This window comes from Topomyia yanbarensis, chromosome 2 (genome assembly GCF_030247195.1).
Source record: "Topomyia yanbarensis strain Yona2022 chromosome 2, ASM3024719v1, whole genome shotgun sequence".
In the NCBI taxonomy this organism is placed as follows: domain Eukaryota; kingdom Metazoa; phylum Arthropoda; class Insecta; order Diptera; family Culicidae; genus Topomyia; species Topomyia yanbarensis.
Window position 1 is genome coordinate 388368116 of NC_080671.1, and position 17862 is coordinate 388385977.

Below are 17862 nucleotides of genomic sequence, written 5' to 3' on the forward strand. Positions count from 1 at the left end.
GCTCCTTCTTCTTCGCCGTACGTTGTCGGTGGACAGGTAGTTGGATCGTACTTCGGAACGGGGCGACGGGTCTTTATTTTCGCCATCACGACTCGGTACGCGTTGCCCCAGGGATTGGCGTCTACTTCTCTGCAAAGTTCCTTGTGGCAATCTGACTTGCTAAATTTGATCTTCAGTTTTAAGGCGGCTCTAATTTTCCGAAACGCTGCATTGCGCTCCCCTCTATCTAACTCCGATACTGCTTTCTGAGCCCGTCTTCTGGCTCTGAGACAAGCAGCGCGTAATGTGCTGAGCGTGTCGTTCCACCAGCAAGCTGGACGCCGTCTATCGCGGCATTGTGACGTCACAAGCCGTCACAATTCTTCTTGTTACATCAGCCGCATCCACGTTCTCGACCCTGCCGCCCGACGTTATTTCTGTAGGAATGGATGTTTATAGGAGTAATGTAGCTATGAGTAACGTGGAAGCACAGCTTCAGAACCGCCGTAACGCTCATGGGAGGCCGGTCATTGGTGTTGCTATAAAGCACTGCACATACCAACAGGTGCAGCGGTGAGACGGTAGGTGTACAGTTAATGCACATAGGTTGCTGAAATAGGTTGTTAATACAACCCGATCAATAATAATAAAAATTGAGAAGACACAACATCACACTCCCATCTGATCGTTTATCTTTTTCATTTTCGGTCACTACGTTACGTATTTGCTATTGGTGAGACTGGTTAACAGCAGAATATCTGCTTATGAAAAAACCTACTATTCTATATAGATTTATTTAACGGTTATGCTTAGTAGGTTCTCATCTAGATAAAATCTCGATGTGCTGTCTATCGGGGTCCTCGCTGATGAATGACAACATTAATGGGACTTTTTGAAGTGATACTTACATAACCGAAAGCCATCAACTCAGCGACGCTAGTCGGTTTCTTGATAGTTAGTTCAAAATAAAAGAGCTGAACTAGGCTTTGCCATTTGCCACTTTGATTCTTGCTAATGTGCATGGGAAGATTTAAAAGCCCTCGTGGCATGTATCTAGTCACAACATAGAGGGTGTCCCAAAACTATGCTTTTAGCGCTCAATCATTTTTCATTCATTTTTATCTTCAATTGCGATGAAATATCTCTCCACTTGTGTACTGGTTAGGTTTTTCGAGCAAAAATACCCTGAACATACTTCACGCTATTCGTGCTAAAAATGTCAACCAGCAGGTGTTGGAAAATGACGCAAATTTAAGAGTCAGTGATGCAGGAAGGCTTTAAATTTGAAGTCTGGGTGGTAGATTCAACTGGAAGTTGGCATTTCAAAATGAAATTTCGCATCACTGTCTCTAGATGTTTTTGCCTTTCTCATATAGAAAGGTTATGCAATCGCTCTATAAATCGTCAACCTAATCCCGGACCGGAGGGCCGAATGTCATATGCCATTCGACCAGGCCCGTAGCCAGGATTTTGTTTCGGGAGGGGCTTAAAAATTATTGCATAAATGTATTAATTCTGATGACTTGAAATAATCACTGGAAACTGAACGTAATTATGAAAAGTTCTTAGTGAAAACAATTCCAAAACTAAGACAATAGACACTAAAAAACCCTAATAATATGTTGCCTGTTACAAGAAAGGCTTTAGTGCATCGACGAATTCAATTTGATTATTTTTAATTTACAAGTTAGAAATTTCTCTAGTTACAAAAATGAATATTCAAGAGTTCAAAGTATTTAGGGCTGCTTGAAAATGCTACGCTGCATGCTACGCTGCTTGAAAATGCTACACATTCGCTACACCTTTACAATTTGTAGAAGACGCCAAATTGGAATGAGTAAAAAATATCCAAAACCCCGTCTCACGAAACTTTACACGCATTCGCTAATCAGGAGAACGAAACCAATGTCGAAATTTGCTTCTAATCGTCTAATAAGGCAGGCGATTTGTAGATGCAGAAAATAGGTTCAACTCCTATTTTCATGATCAGGCGTCTTTCTACTATTACTAGTTCTGTGACTTTATCCGAAGTTTGCGTTAACTCGACTTTATGAAATTTTAAATGATATTGATCATGTCGTAATCAAAACAATCCTGAGAAAAACACATGTTTTTTCAGTTGACTCTCATGGGGAATGGGTCAAAGACTATCTTCGACAATATTATCAGGCAACTTAGAATAACTATCTTTTTATCTATTTAAGTAGATTCTTTTTAGATACTTTTTATATCATTGCACTTACGAATTAAAAATATCGTAGACTGATTTTCCTAGATCCCTGAAACTATAGTAAAAGTCAAAATGTAAAATGAGTACAAAAAACTACTAATTTCATTACAAAGCAAGAATACCTTAGCTCTATTGACTTTTAACAATCTTGCAAAGCCGGTGTAACTTGAGAAGATTACCTAGATTAAGTAAAAATTATTTATTTGAGCATTTGAAGGTTTTATTTCGGAATTCGTGGGTTTTTGGACAATGTCAAATATATATTTCAATGATTCAATCTACTAATGCAAACTACCCAGAATTTAATCTACTGAGCGAAACTGCTCAGAATTTATTCACTAATCGAAAGAAAATTCCTATGCTATATTTCACCCTAAGGAGGAAAATTTGGTAAAAACCAAAATTTCTCACTAGGGTGAAAATTTGTTGGTAAAAACCAGTCTTTGTACAGGAGGGCACAAATCCTTATTTCATACTATGTTGCGTTTCGGCTTCGCCTCATCAGAAACCGACACTAACGTATTGTCGGAATAGATTAGCGCCGGCTTGACGCAAATCCCTTAAAACTAAAACACACTATGTGTTTCAAACAAACGACTGATCAAACGTGATGTCCCGTTCGAGCAGAAGTTCTGTTTATGCCGATGAGACACAAGTGAAGCCGAAACTTGTCTTGGCTTAGCAGGCCTATGCGAAAGCACTATGCTATATTTCACCCTAAGGAGGAAAATTTGGTAAAAACCAAAATTTCTCACTAGGGTGAAAATTTGTTGGTAAAAACCAGTCTTTGTACAGGAGGGCACAAATCCTTATTTCATACTATGTTGCGTTTCGGCTTCGCCTCATCAGAAACCGACACTAACGTATTGTCGGAATAGATTAGCGCCGGCTTGACGCAAATCCCTTAAAACTAAAACACACTATGTGTTTCAAACAAACGACTGATCAAACGTGATGTCCCGTTCGAGCAGAAGTTCTGTTTATGCCGATGAGACACAAGTGAAGCCGAAACTTGTCTTGGCTTAGCAGGCCTATGCGAAAGCACTATGCTATATTTCACCCTAAGGAGGAAAATTTGGTAAAAACCAAAATTTCTCACTAGGGTGAAAATTTGTTGGTAAAAATATAGCATAGTGCTTTCGCATAGGCCTGCTAAGCCAAGACAAGTTTCGGCTTCACTTGTGTCTCATCGGCATAAACAGAACTTCTGCTCGAACGGGACATCACGTTTGATCAGTCGTTTGTTTGAAACACATAGTGTGTTTTAGTTTTAAGGGATTTGCGTCAAGCCGGCGCTAATCTATTCCGACAATACGTTAGTGTCGGTTTCTGATGAGGCGAAGCCGAAACGCAACATAGTATGAAATAAGGATTTGTGCCCTCCTGTACAAAGACTGGTTTTTACCAACAAATTTTCACCCTAGTGAGAAATTTTGGTTTTTACCAAATTTTCCTCCTTAGGGTGAAATATAGCATAGTGCTTTCGCATAGGCCTGCTAAGCCAAGACAAGTTTCGGCTTCACTTGTGTCTCATCGGCATAAACAGAACTTCTGCTCGAACGGGACATCACGTTTGATCAGTCGTTTGTTTGAAACACATAGTGTGTTTTAGTTTTAAGGGATTTGCGTCAAGCCGGCGCTAATCTATTCCGACAATACGTTAGTGTCGGTTTCTGATGAGGCGAAGCTGAAACGCAACATAGTATGAAATAAGGATTTGTGCCCTCCTGTACAAAGACTGGTTTTTACCAACAAATTTTCACCCTAGTGAGAAATTTTGGTTTTTACCAAATTTTCCTCCTTAGGGTGAAATATAGCATAGTGCTTTCGCATAGGCCTGCTAAGCCAAGACAAGTTTCGGCTTCACTTGTGTCTCATCGGCATAAACAGAATTTCTGCTCGAACGGGACATCACGTTTGATCAGTCGTTTGTTTGAAACACATAGTGTGTTTTAGTTTTAAGGGATTTGCGTCAAGCCGGCGCTAATCTATTCCGACAATACGTTAGTGTCGGTTTCTGATGAGGCGAAGCCGAAACGCAACATAGTACGAAAGAAAATTACTTAGCAATGATTAGTCAATGCTTCTAATTTACGTAAAATTTGGTAAATATAACATTGATGACACCATCAAAATAACTAGAAACTATAAACATAGATAATAATTTCAGCATCACTTGCTTCCGACACATGGAAGAGAACACATCGCCCTTGCATCTAATTTGCCGAAGAGGCTTTCTTTTAGAGTTGTCTGTTTTTAAATTACAGCAAATTATCCGTTTCCTGTGAAACTTTTGCAAAACTTTTTGTCAATTCATTAAACAAATATGAGAACACTAATCTGATCAGTAATAGGTTGGTTTATGAATAAAAATAATTAGCTCTTGATTTTTTTTCAATCATCATCAAGATTGGAAGAGATGATGTATGATTTCTTGAAGAAAGTTGTAATGTTTGTCTGATTACATGTTTGTTTTACCACTATTTGGGAAAAATGTTTCAAGTTGTTGCACCTAACGCAACGAAGACGAAATGAGAAGATCAGAGCGCAATTCGGAAAGAACTCGTGTTGAGTGTATAGTAAAGATAGAAGAGTGATCTTGAGTCGATTTCGATTGGTTGATTTTTTCCTCTCTTTTCTCTCTTATTTAAGATTATCTCTCTCATTTTATTCCATGACGAGCAAAAACGGAACGAAAGACTGTCACATACTGAAGACATGAAATCGAAACTCTTATCCCAACTTATTGGCTTATAGATTCAATCAGTCACAACATTTTAGTCCCTCTTCGTGATTGCCTATTGTTTTTGCCCGGTCCACTTTTAAAAGAATTTTCTTTTACACGTTTGTTGCAGATATCACGGATTTACGGATCAACAGTGTATTAGTGCGGAACGAATTCCTCGTAACAATGAAATGAAGCGTCAATAAAAATGGTATTGCGTTAAAATGACGCGAAACAAAAATTTTCTTCTCGGCTCAATCGTTCTCAGACAAATTGAAATACTTTTTGTGTAGCACAGTACAGAGAACAGAGTGTACAGTGTGCACTAACCTAATACAGAAATTCAAAATTGTGTGCTATTCAAAAACTTATCATTTAAAAATAACAAAGACCCACGACCCGTCTTTTATATATTTCCTTATGTAAACAATAAAAATAATATAACGAGTTTAAATGGTTGTCCTACAGATCTCGCGTAAGCGCTTAGCCATTGCATGTGGAAACCTGTTTACGAGGCGAGGAAATATTTTTTTCCTCACCAAATATCTCTTGGGGGGGGGGGAGTGGTTCATTTCTATCTCGCTATTGTACATTTCCATGTCTTCATCGTAGTTGCTGCCTTTATGTTCGCGAATATCTTCCTTGCTTCTCGCCCTCAATAATTGCCTTTCCAATTAGATCCCATTTCTCCCAAATGTGACATTAATCTGCGAGTAAGCGGTATCTGATCTTGTAGCGGAACATTCATTTTCTCATCGTCCATATACAAGAGGATTTTAATTATAGTATTGTCACACATAACCTTGTGCTTTAAGTTATGCAAAATGAATGGTTTCGTCTGGGCTAATTTGTTGAGCGCTAAATGCCTGCAATGGTAGAACTCGATAAAGGCGGCTTCCGAAAGTCTAGTCTCCATTTACACCTTCAGGAAACATTCGACATTATGAATGCTCTGTCCTATGCGAATCATCAATAATTTTATAATCACCGTATTTGGCTGGAGCACCAATTCTTGCTTCTGTTACTCACTAATCTCGAAAGATTACTACAGCTACAATTAAAGTAATAGTTTCTTGTATTCTTCAGACAAGGCACACAATATAAAAGTTACTGTTTTTGTCGTTCGCTTCGCACTGGCTCGAGCAAAAGCATAAAGCACACTGAATTTCATGACCATTGCCTTCGGTGGTTAGAAATAGCCTCCTTCAACTTTTTCTCAATAATTTGTTCAAACCAAATGAGCAACAAATTTTGTCAAAAGTCGCCGGTTTTTTAAATTTATTTTTGAAAAATTTCGGGAGGGGCTTTAGCCCCCTAGCCCCCCCTCTGGCTACGTGCCTGCATTCGACTCAGTTCGTCGAGCTCGGAAAATGTATGTATGTTAGGGCATTGCAAAAAAAAATTTTTTTTGAATTCTCAAAGGCCCCCCCTCTCATATTGTGACAAATGTCAAAGTAAGCTCAGATGCCAAATTTCACATCATTTGGACAATTTTAGATCCCCGCCCACTTCGCTTGAAATTTTTTGAAATTGGTACTATGGGAAAATATGGAGGAAAAATACATTAAATGCTATAACTTTTGAAGTAGCAATCAGAAAATTAAAATTTATACCTCTTTTGGAAGGAAATAATCTTAGTATTTGAATGGAGATATATTTGTTTCTAGAAAAATACGGGAAAGTGGGGTACTGGGTCATTTTGGCCCCAAAATCCCCTATTTTTAATGATTTTTATGCTCCGTGATGCAAATCACACATATTTTGTAGTTTTTATAATGTGAAAAAATCTCAGAAATCGAATGGAACCCTTTTGACCTTAGTCCGAATACGAGAAGTTGGGGTTAAATGGCCTTTTGTCGTTCATATTAAACTTCATCATTTTCTCGTGAATATATCTCTATTATTGTTCACTCAATTTTCGTAAACTATACCTTGTTGAACGTGGAAAATCCTTGGGATTATAACAAAAATAGATTCGTTACCGGTAAAATTCAGGAACATCAAATTATCTGACATATAGTGTCGATTTCACATTTTTATCATAAAATCGCACATATTAACTCCATTTAACAACAAAATTCTTATTTAATTTACTACTTTTAGTGTAAAATATGCTTAGGGATCACATGAGAAAAGTTTCATTCCTGGAAAAATAGGGGAAGTTGAGGTATTAGGACAAATAATGAAAAAAATGAGATTTGTAGAGTAAATATCAAAAAGTTTGATGTTTCTGAATTTTACCTTTAACGTTTTTATTTTTGTTTTATTCCTCAGAATTTTGCACGTTCAATAAGTTACATTTTATGAAAATTGATTGAAGAATAATGGAGATATATACATGAGAAAATGATAAAATTTAATATGACTGACAAAAAGCCCTATAACCCCAACTTCTCGTATTCGAACTAAAGTCAAAAGGGTTCCGTTCGATTTCTGAGATTTTTTCACATTAGAAAAACTACAAAATATATATGATTTGCCTCACGGAGCAGAAAAATCATTAAAAATAGGGGATTTTGGGGCCAAAATGACCCAGCACCCCACTTTCCCGTATTTTTCAAGAAACAAATATACCTTCATTCAAATACTTAGATTATTTCCTTCCAAAAGAGGTATAAATTGTAATTTTCTGATTGCTACTTCAAAAGTTATAGCATTTAATGTATTTTTCCTCCATATTTTCCCATAGTACCAATTTCAAAAAATTTCAAGCGAAGTGGGCGGGGGTCTAAAATTGTCCAAATGATGTGAAATTTGGCATCTGAGCTTACTTTGACATTTGTCACAATATAAGAGGGGGGGCCTTTGAGAATTCAAAAAAAAAATTTTTTTGCAATGCCCTAATGTATGTGTGTATGTGGAAAAAAATGTCACCTCTGTTTCTCAGAGATGGCTGGACCGATTTGCACAAACTCAGTTTCAAATGAAAGGTACAACCTTCCCATTGGCTGCTATTGAATTCCCATATAAACTGAAATGAAAAACTCTCAAAGGGGGGAGGGAAAATTTCAAAATCGGATTTGCATTTTTGATGCCAAATGACTTTAAAATGCATAAAACGTTGAGATTTGATGAAATCTCGAAAAAATCTTTTTGACTTTTTTGGACTTCGGCACATTTTTACCTTTCTCATATAGAAAGGTTATACAATCGCTCTAAAAACGTCAACCTAATAATAATTTTTTTTGACCTATAAAGGCTCAGGTAGGAGTATGCAATAAGGGGTTGCTACTTTAAAATTAAAACTAGTTTAAAACTTCTTCACAAGTTGAAAATTTTTTGGTGCGGACCCCCCGAATTTTCCTACTTAATCCGCCGCTGATTTCAAGCGATGTTTCAGTGTCGACACATAGTATTTCAAGATCTTGGCTATCGATCCATTGTATGTATGTGCAAGTCGTGCTGAATATGTAATATACATTTCCATCATTGTATTGAACATAACCAGCCATGGAATTGTAGTTTGGACAAATGAGAAAGGCACAATTGCACCACTAGGTGGATTAAAACAAGTTTTTATGTTTTAACGACATTAAATTAGCAAGGGACTGGAAAATTAAGTATATTTTTCAATATTAAGAGCCATAATACTCAAGGGAGAGCAAAGCGTTGAAGGAAAAAAGTTTAGAAAAGCGTGGAAAGGGTCATATGAGCAAGCTTAGAGTTTACCGGTGACTTAACCCTTTGTCTGCTACCGCAGGAGTCAGGATCTTTTGGCATTAAAAATGCGAATCACCTGAGTCTACGGTATGTCCGGACGAGCGTAAAGTAACTTGTTACTTCATGCTGTTGGAACCGACATTTCTCATGATTTCTCTAGTTGCTTTGTTCGAAAGAAGTGCTACCGATGGCATTCTAATCTAATCATTTGCGTCTTTCATGGAGAGTTTCGCGTCATATTTTAGGCACAATTTCCAGATATTGTCTAGACACCGAAAGGACGCCAGCTACAGTTGAATAAATTACACTTCCTTAATACGCGAGACACGGTCATTCACGCGACACCGCAAATTAATATGTTCAGAGACACTCGAATAATAAAAGCTATTGTTTTGTTTTTCAGATTCTTTTTCAAAACCCGCTGCGACGATCTAGACAGTCCGGTGATTCAGGAAGAGATCAACAACGACAACGAGGTGTTACCCCTGTTCGAGGGTAAAGTGATGGGAACAGTGAAGCCATTGGACTAGACTATAGCGAATTGCTCCAGGTATAAAAACGACCATTTAGCATGAAGTGGTTGGCATAAAAACAATCGAGAATCAGTTTTGCTCGGATAAAATGTTGGTTATTTGTTGCAGTATTCCTATCAACTGCAAACTTACAACTATGCCATCAAACTTGATGTTATTTGCTAATTTTACTAGTACCTACCATACTGCCAACATCACATGCAAACCTTTATTTTGGGGTATAATAATTATGCAAAGGAATCACCACCGGCAGCAAACAAACAACATGCAGTTTTATGTATAGAACGCAACAGACTTCCATCTATTAAGATAGCTCATTATTTTCTGCATCACGTGTGAGAAGAATTCAACATTATTAGGTCTTTCGGTGGAAATTTCGTTAGCCAATTTAGTTTACATTTTGGAATATTGGATTCTTCTATTTTTTATTTGATAAAGTCAAAATTTTTATTATGTTATCGCTAATTGTAAAAATTTAAATTAAACAATGGAATAGATGTTCTTCAGTTTATTCAGTAGTCAACTTGCGCGTGAAAAGATAGAGCAACAACACAGCTAAAGTGCCTTTTAAAAAAGTTATAAACTAAATAGGAACCCGAACAACCACGAACAATCGACTTGCCGACAAACCGATAACGGGGGACAAAATGAAAGTGTTCAGAACTGCAAGCGATAAACGATAGTATAGTAAGGTATAGATAGGAGGGCAGAATTGTATCCAGTCAGGCTTTCGTTTGCATAGAGAAGCGGAGCGAAAACTAGCAGCGTAGTAGATGCCATACGGGATCGAAAATAGTCCACTTCGAACTGACCAAAATCAAAAAACTGAAAGATTGCTTCATTTTGGAAATTTAGCAATACCCGAAGAGAATTGGAGTCTTAACAGTATTTTCCCCTGTAATTTAGCAATTTTATTTTTAGAATGAATGAAAACCACGCAAGTTTCGGTGTTTTACGCAATTATTTAACCACTTTTTATTTATTTTGTCCAATATTTGCCTGTGCGGCCTTGTCTTTTCAAGCCCCCAATCTAAGTCGACAATTTATATAATTTTTTGCTTTTTAATCATAGCAAAATCAGTGTACAGACAATAACTTCCCCAGATAGGAACGATCGACTAACTAGCAAACTGTGTCTCGTCGACTGATTCCAAATGTGCTGCCTCCGTTAGCATTTGTTTGAACGTTATACATTGCATAAAGCTACGAAAAACAATGCAATTCTCAAAATTGTAAAAAAAACTCCCTCTTTGGTTTTATCGTGATTGTATTATTCGAATACACGAGCTATATCAATCCCGTGACACACAGAGGCGAAGGTTTAGGGAGTGAAGGAAGGATATATTTAGAAGTATATATATTACAGTAGACGCGTAATAAAAGCTATTATATGAAAACGGTAACTTTCATAGAAATTTGTAACTGTAGAAAATATCACGTGCCCATAACTCGATTTCGTATATTTCGTAACTCTACATTCCTAACTTACATTCGAAATTTAACTTCATTGACTAATAGCAATCATTGTAGCTGAAAAGATGTTCTGGTAGACGGAGTAAAATGCACAAGAGTACAAGTAAGTGCAAGGCCGACAATAGGAGGGGTAATGGCTAAATGTTCCATGCAGACCACAAAAACGCTATGGGAAAGAATCAGAGTGTGGGTTGGAGTAGGATTAAGGAATTGATGTATACTTGACGAATAATTGCGCTGCAGTATGTGATGAAAAGGCGAATTGAACAGTACTGCTGTTGGATATTCAGTAATAAAAACATGTTTTTCCATAACGTTTGATATCAAATACCTTTGTGATGTCAATTTATTAGTGCTGAAAATTTTACTTTAGCACCGTGGTGCTATAACGATTGTGAGATCATGAGCGTAGGTGTGCATGAATGATCGCGAAGGATTCAAGCGTTTGTATGTTTGTCGTGTATGCCAGCACGTATGTAGCTTCGCGTGTATAAATTCGATTTCGTTACCGTGTGGTCATTTGCATATTCGTATGTGTTCATGAATGATCGCGCGGATCATGATACGATACTTAATTCTCAGTGTTCAGATTTTAGAAGAGAGTGAGTCCCCCATATCACTAGAGTTTACGCAATGAAACGTGTTGTCTAGTAGATATCAGCGTTATTTTTGATTGGTTCTAGAGCCGAGAGTAAAGACTTCAAGACGTGAGCGAGCGTTATCATGTTTGGGGAATCGCAAGTGTAGGTATGCGAGGATGATCGCGAAGGACTGCCAAAGGTATATTATCATTTTTGGCATCGGCATGGGACACTTCAAGTTTAAAAGAGCCCCAAACCAGGACTCATCGTTAACCCTCCGGAAGTCGCGCATATGGTCCACTGAACGAGCAGCCGCTGATATCCTAAGACGATTTCGCTAGTTTTTCAGAGCAGCGTACACTCAGTGAACTAGCGCGACTGCCGGAAGGTTAAGCCCAGGTCACCTCTAGAGAGACCTTGGTCCTTAACCCACTTTGTACATTATTTCGACTGTGGCTAATTGGGTAATAAAGGTAACCAAGCTAAGTACTTAATTTGATCACAATATAGCTTAACTAAAAACGAAGACTACATATTAAGAAGACTGATATCTCTTTCTTTCCCCATACAAACGAGAAGCGACAGAGTTTACAGCACCTCTATTGGAGGAAGGTAGGAAGCTTAATGTAAAAGTGTATATGTGTGTGTGCATCACTATGGGAAGTACCACCTTTACCCGCAAGTGACGTTGTTGTTACTGTCTCCAGATTCTGAACAGAGTTGCCATTCTTCTTGATATGCAGTCTTCGCTAAAAAGAAAATAGTCGTACTCAAAGTTTATATGTGATATAATTACTGTAATACTGCTTTAGTGGAGGGGGTCCAAAAAACTAAAAATATACCGCGCGAATGTAATACTACGTTCACACTACAGAGTTAAAACATGTTAAAATAATTAGCAACAAGAAAAATGTCATCAAGATAGCATTAAAACACGTTTTAACTCGTAGTGTGAACGTAGTATAACATTCACGTAACCGAATTGCATTTGAATCACCACTGCCACGTCTAAATTTTCCATTCACGAACAAAGTTTCTACATCGCTTCAACATCGAAGTTTATTTTGAAACCTTCATTGTCCTCAAATATCAACCGCGAATATCGTACTTTTCGATAAATGTTTGACCCAATATCATGCCCATTTTCCTCGTACTATCGCGACCACCTTTAGCTTTAAAAACATCCAATCTAATTTTCACTCTTGTCAAGTAATAAGACTAATACAGCGAAGACCCGTTTTTATTAGCCCCCTGTGTTTATGTTAGGTTGACAAAATGGGGACAATGGCAAAACATATTTGTTTATTTCTTTTTAATAAACCGAAGCTCTTAAATTGTTCTTCTTTAATCCCTAGACATAGCCTCATAATACTGTTTGGTCGATAACATCGGGTCAAAAAACTGATAAAAACAGGGGCTGATAAAAACGGGTTTTCAATGTATCGCGATTTGCGAATTATTTACCCCTTCGAATTCTTTATCACTGTAGGCAGGGGTGCCGACCTTCCAGATTTATCTGGATTCTTCTAGATCTTTAAGCGTTTAGACACAGATTTATGTTTGTCTGATCCAGATTTTAAAAAAATGTCCAGATTTATCCAGACAATTTGAAAAATGAGAAAATATGTTCCTAGAATGCGTAGTACATTAAACCACATTTGGAGCTACAACTTTACAATACAAAACTTTTTAGAAAAGCTGGAAGCGCATCATACCCTAGTTTTTTCGCTGAAAGTGAACAAATTTTGTCGAAGTTTCATCAGCTAGAAGTTTCAGCAATCCATGATACTGAAAACTAAGAGACGCAATTTTAATCCATATGCTCTATGCTGAAAATTAAGTGCTTGAGATGGTCAGATTGGCAGCGCAATCATCGAATTTTCAGTAAACCGTGATATATTTGTTAACATCGATGACTACATATTAAGAAGATTAATATCTCTTTCCTTCCCCCATACAAACGAGAAGCGACAGAGGTTACAGCGCCTCTATTGGAGGAAGGTAGGACGCTTAATATAAGAGTCGTAGACTGCATATCAAGAAGACTGGCCACTCTGTCCAGTCTCTGGAGACAGTAACAGCAACGCCACTTGCGGGTAAATAATGATGCACACACACATATATACACTTACAGGCGCTGTAACCTCTGTCGCTTCTCGTTTGTATGCGGGAAGTCCAGAGTCTGGACAGAGTCTTCTTGAATTGCGCCATTTATAACTCTCCCAAAAAAATTAGGCCATCCAGACAATTCCAGATTTTTTAAAAAAATATTACAGATTTTTTGGAAAAAACACTTGGCATCCCTAGGGACATTACATTTTGTTCGTTAGGAAAACAACATTTCTTGATAAAACTCAGCAGCTTCCGGTGCGATTTTCAACGCGGTAACACGTCTGGTTCTCCTGGTGCCGAAGGAATTGATTTTTTTCTGTGGAAGGAACGTTTGTTTCGTGTGCTGGGTTGGACCGGTGTGGCGGCGTTACGGGTTTCTCACCGGTAGTCCACAGAAAGTAAAGTCGACATGACTACAAAAAAATAATTAACTGGCAATATAACTAATACGTTGCGCCATCTTTTCACAGAGTCAACCAGAAAAAGAAGAATAAAACTCAGAGCATCCCGAATAGGCAAGCAACTCGATAATCCGCCTCTAGTCACAGACTAACAGAGATAACACTCGACATCAATTCTTCGCTCGCTTTAACGATCATTTTAAATGTATTTTTGGTTGGTACTGTGGCCGCATTTGAGATTACGGCGCCACTGATATATGCGCAAGTATACGGGAGATAGACCACTAGTGAAAAATTGTTCTCGAACCTGAGGGATAACCCTTTTGCAAATGAGTGGTTGGGGCCGTGTATAAAAGGTAGAGCTAGTGTGTTAACCTGTGCTCTAGTCTCCTACAACAAACTCGACTGGTAATAACGAATGACATCCAACCTTGCCTCCAAGATTTTTTAACGCTGCCTCTGTTATCACTTTTTTCGGGTGCAATCGCGTACGCTGAGTTGTTGTTAATAGCCGGTTGCTTTGATTGAGCCGTTTCACCACTGGGCCTTGAAACAGGTCTCCTAAACATGTCCCATTTTGTTACACACCTGATAACAAGTACGAAATAATGAATTAAAACACTCATACTTAGAGCTCCGCTTTGCTCGACCATCCCCATCGTTGTTCGAACAGCTCTCTTTGTGTTGCTTCTTGCACCTCCAATCGGGTTAGCCGACGAAAAGATTGCCTTCGAAGAGTAATTTCACCGCTGACATATCTCCTGCTTAAAGTCTCAGTAAGTAATGTACTATTCACGTTCATCGATACAGTGGATCATAAGACAAACCACCAATGACATATTTGATTTTATCCGAATTACTTCACTTCCTCTTCTGTCCAATGGCGTTTATCCTGAACACATAATTACGATTCTATTCCATCATTCACACTTAAAATCGTCCCACGCAGTAATCGATGTCCACTCGCCTAGATACCACTGGTACATCGGATCCGATAGATAACAGGACGCGTTCAATAGTGTCGTTTCTGACAACCACAAATATAGCGCTCGAAAGTGATCGATTCTTTGGATCTAATCCCTGACACCGCCTCCTTCCCTGAACTACGGAATTAACTGCTTCAGTTTCTCCGGAGGGAAATGCCATTCGCCGTCGCGAGTTGAAAACTGTACTTCCTTCACGTCTACCCTTTTTTCTTCCTCAGTTTTGAAATTGTTCTCTTTTGGTCCTAGACTTTCGGCCTCTCTTTCGTCGTGTCATTTTGCTTGTTCACTGAAAGATCGAAACCTGCTGTCTGGATGGGACCAGAGCTTTGCCTTCCGTTATCGGTGCCCAGTCAAAAAAAAAAGACTTACGAACATGGTCAGTCGACTATAACAAGAACAAACAGACATAACACTCGAAAACAATGCTTCACCTGCTTTAACGGTCATTTTAAATATAGTTGTAGTTTGGACTGTTGCCACATTTGCAATTATGGCGCCACTGGTACATGAAATCTTAGACAAGACGAGACAACTGGCTTTCTTGCTTTTTTGTGCCCTACTAAATAATTGATGACAGTTTACTGTACCCCATTCTACTTTTACAGTAAACGGCAAGTTACGGCGGGTAGCCTACAGCTAAGACAAGACGAGACAACTGCCTTCTTATTTTTGGTTTTCTAGCTTTTTTCGTTCCCTGCTAAATAATTGATGACAGTTGACTGTATGCGGTTAGCGATGTTGGCAGCGGAGCCAATTTCTTTTTCATATTTAGATATGTTGCTATAATTCACAATGCCCGTTTCATTAACAAACATTTCGCCGTATCAAACACTACATAAGTCTAGAAAATCTGGCCAGCATATCTTATCAGACAGCAAGAACAAAACTAACATTCATAAATCTATTCGACTCACCCTTCCGCCAACTTGCCATGTGAACGACTCGTTACAGAACAGTCTGCAGACCACACACTTTATTTAGTAGATTTACATAAAATCGCAGAATCACTGGATAATGACTCGATATCTCTATATTTTGTCTTCTTGTTATACATAGGTGAGTGACATTCTCATCATTCTAATCGAGAATAGTAAATTTAAATATTACAAATACGCTAATAGGCTAACGTCACAAATACACATACAAATGTTCTTAAAAAGAATTTGCTTGATATGAATGCTGTTGACAGCTATTCGATCGGAATGAAACTAATATATAAATGGTAAACAAATGAGTCATATATCGAGTCTTTATTCAAATATTCAGCGCTATTTAATATATCACGTCAATGCGATAATTTTTATACGATTTCAAGGATGTTGTTTTAAAACAACATAGCGTATTTAAGGGTTAAATATTTACGATACAGAATTGACGAATTCAATTTTTTTTTATTTTGCGAATTGCACTGATCATGATGCCAACACTGTGAAATGAGCCCTGTGGTAACGAAATAAGTGTCCCATTAGTCAAATTCGATGATGTCATTTTGGCTCCACGCTGGCTCCAGAAATCGCTTACTACACGCAGAAGAATCAGGCCTTTTTGAATCAACAAAACGTTTAATTGAATCTAAAACGTGGCGAATGACTGTTTCAAACTGAAATGGGCGTTTTTCGAAAGCATGTATTTGGTTTAATTCAACAAATGCTTCTGTTTACATTTTAAATAGAAACAAAATCAAAATAAAATTTGTTTGATCTAGCTGATCCCTTTGTTGAAAACCAACAGCATCTTTGTTTAATTTCAACTAAATTTGAGTTGTTCTCTCCTTTGGTTAATACAAAAGATTTGTTTTTGTTTCTTCGAACTTGTTTGTTCGGTTAAACTTATCATGATTTTGTTGTTTCAAACGAAATATTTGTTGAAACTACTGAAAAGCCAACAAATGAATTAGATGGTAATTTCAACCAACAGTATTAATTGAATCAAACCTGAATCTTGTTTGTCACTATATCAAACGGAAAAATTGTTATTAAAAACCAAAATTTGTTTATTTCTCGACAGACATATGATTACGGCTTAGAAGCCAACTGTCAAAATTCTCTTTGAAAGGAAATTCCGGACAAACCATTAGTCGCCAATCACAGATGTTGGTAGTAAGCAAAAGAAAAAAGTTTTCTCTTTCATTAACTGCTATGAACTGTGTTTAGCCAGTAATGGTTTGTCCAGAATTTGCGTTCAAAGAGCATTTTGACAGTTGGCTTTTAAGCCTTAATCATATGTTTGTCGAGATTTTTACTAATTTTTTTTCTGCGTGTGGGTTTGGCGTATCGCGTAAATCGTACTAAACTGTTTCCCCTGAAAGTGATGGCAACGTTGGCGAAAGTGCAAGATTGTCTGACTCATTATTGACAAGCAGTCTGCATAGGCGCATTTTGTTGTATTCTTTTAAAAAACAATTTAATAAGCCCGATCCAAAAAAAAATACCACAGCTAAACGTGGAACCACAGAGAACAGACATCCATGATCGAACAAAAATATTTAAAAAACGTGTGTAAACATTTGAATTAATATTCGATAAACACTAGCACCGCCACACCAATCTATCCCAACTATCCGTCAAATCCATTCCGGAATCAGTTCGAAATCCTGAATGGATTCAGTATGGAATCTTGCTCAAAGAAAACAACCGATTCCGTCTCTATCGGTTGATGCGTTTGAGCTGGAATCCATGCTGGAAGACCGAACCGGTTCCGGACTAGTTTGCCTGGGTAGAGGAATAACCGCTGTCAATTCTGTCGAACTCAGCCACAAATAAACATGACGACAGTAGCGCACCTGGTTTGGATATCCCAACTACCTTCGAAACCGTTAGAGATTTTACACAAGTTGAATGCTGAAGATGGACGTCTGTTCTCTGTGGTGGAACGGTCCTGCAACAGACGTGATAGAGCATGCATTCGAACGGCTTGTAAAAAACGTGCTTTCTCTTTGGCTGCTACAACTGGGAATGTAATGATTTACATAAAAGGCAAAAAAATGCAGGTATGTTCTGCTTATAACCAAAGCCTACTGAATCCATTCAGAATTACCAACCGTTTCCGGAATGGCTTTGATTGGGATATCGCTCCGAATTTTACTTCAACGAAATCAAAATCGCGTCTCCATTGCGAAAGCTCCGTAATATTACTGTTTGCATACCCCTCGTTCGAAATGTTTAACGCAGTTTTGCCAACAT

General features: G+C 37.9%; 1 protein-coding gene across 4 annotated transcripts in view; it reads left to right on the plus strand.

Moving 5' to 3' along the window:
• LOC131684756 (axin) overlaps window positions 1-10530 on the plus strand; it is a 77855-nt gene extending 67325 nt beyond the window's left edge. For all 4 annotated transcript variants that reach the window (XM_058967887.1, XM_058967890.1, XM_058967888.1 and 1 more), the window contains one exon: window positions 8998-10530. In XM_058967887.1, coding sequence (XP_058823870.1) covers window positions 8998-9124 — 127 coding nt within the window. In that variant the 3' untranslated portion in view covers window positions 9125-10530. The remainder of the gene's footprint in view (window positions 1-8997) is intronic.
• The last annotated feature ends 7332 nt before the right edge of the window (window positions 10531-17862 follow it).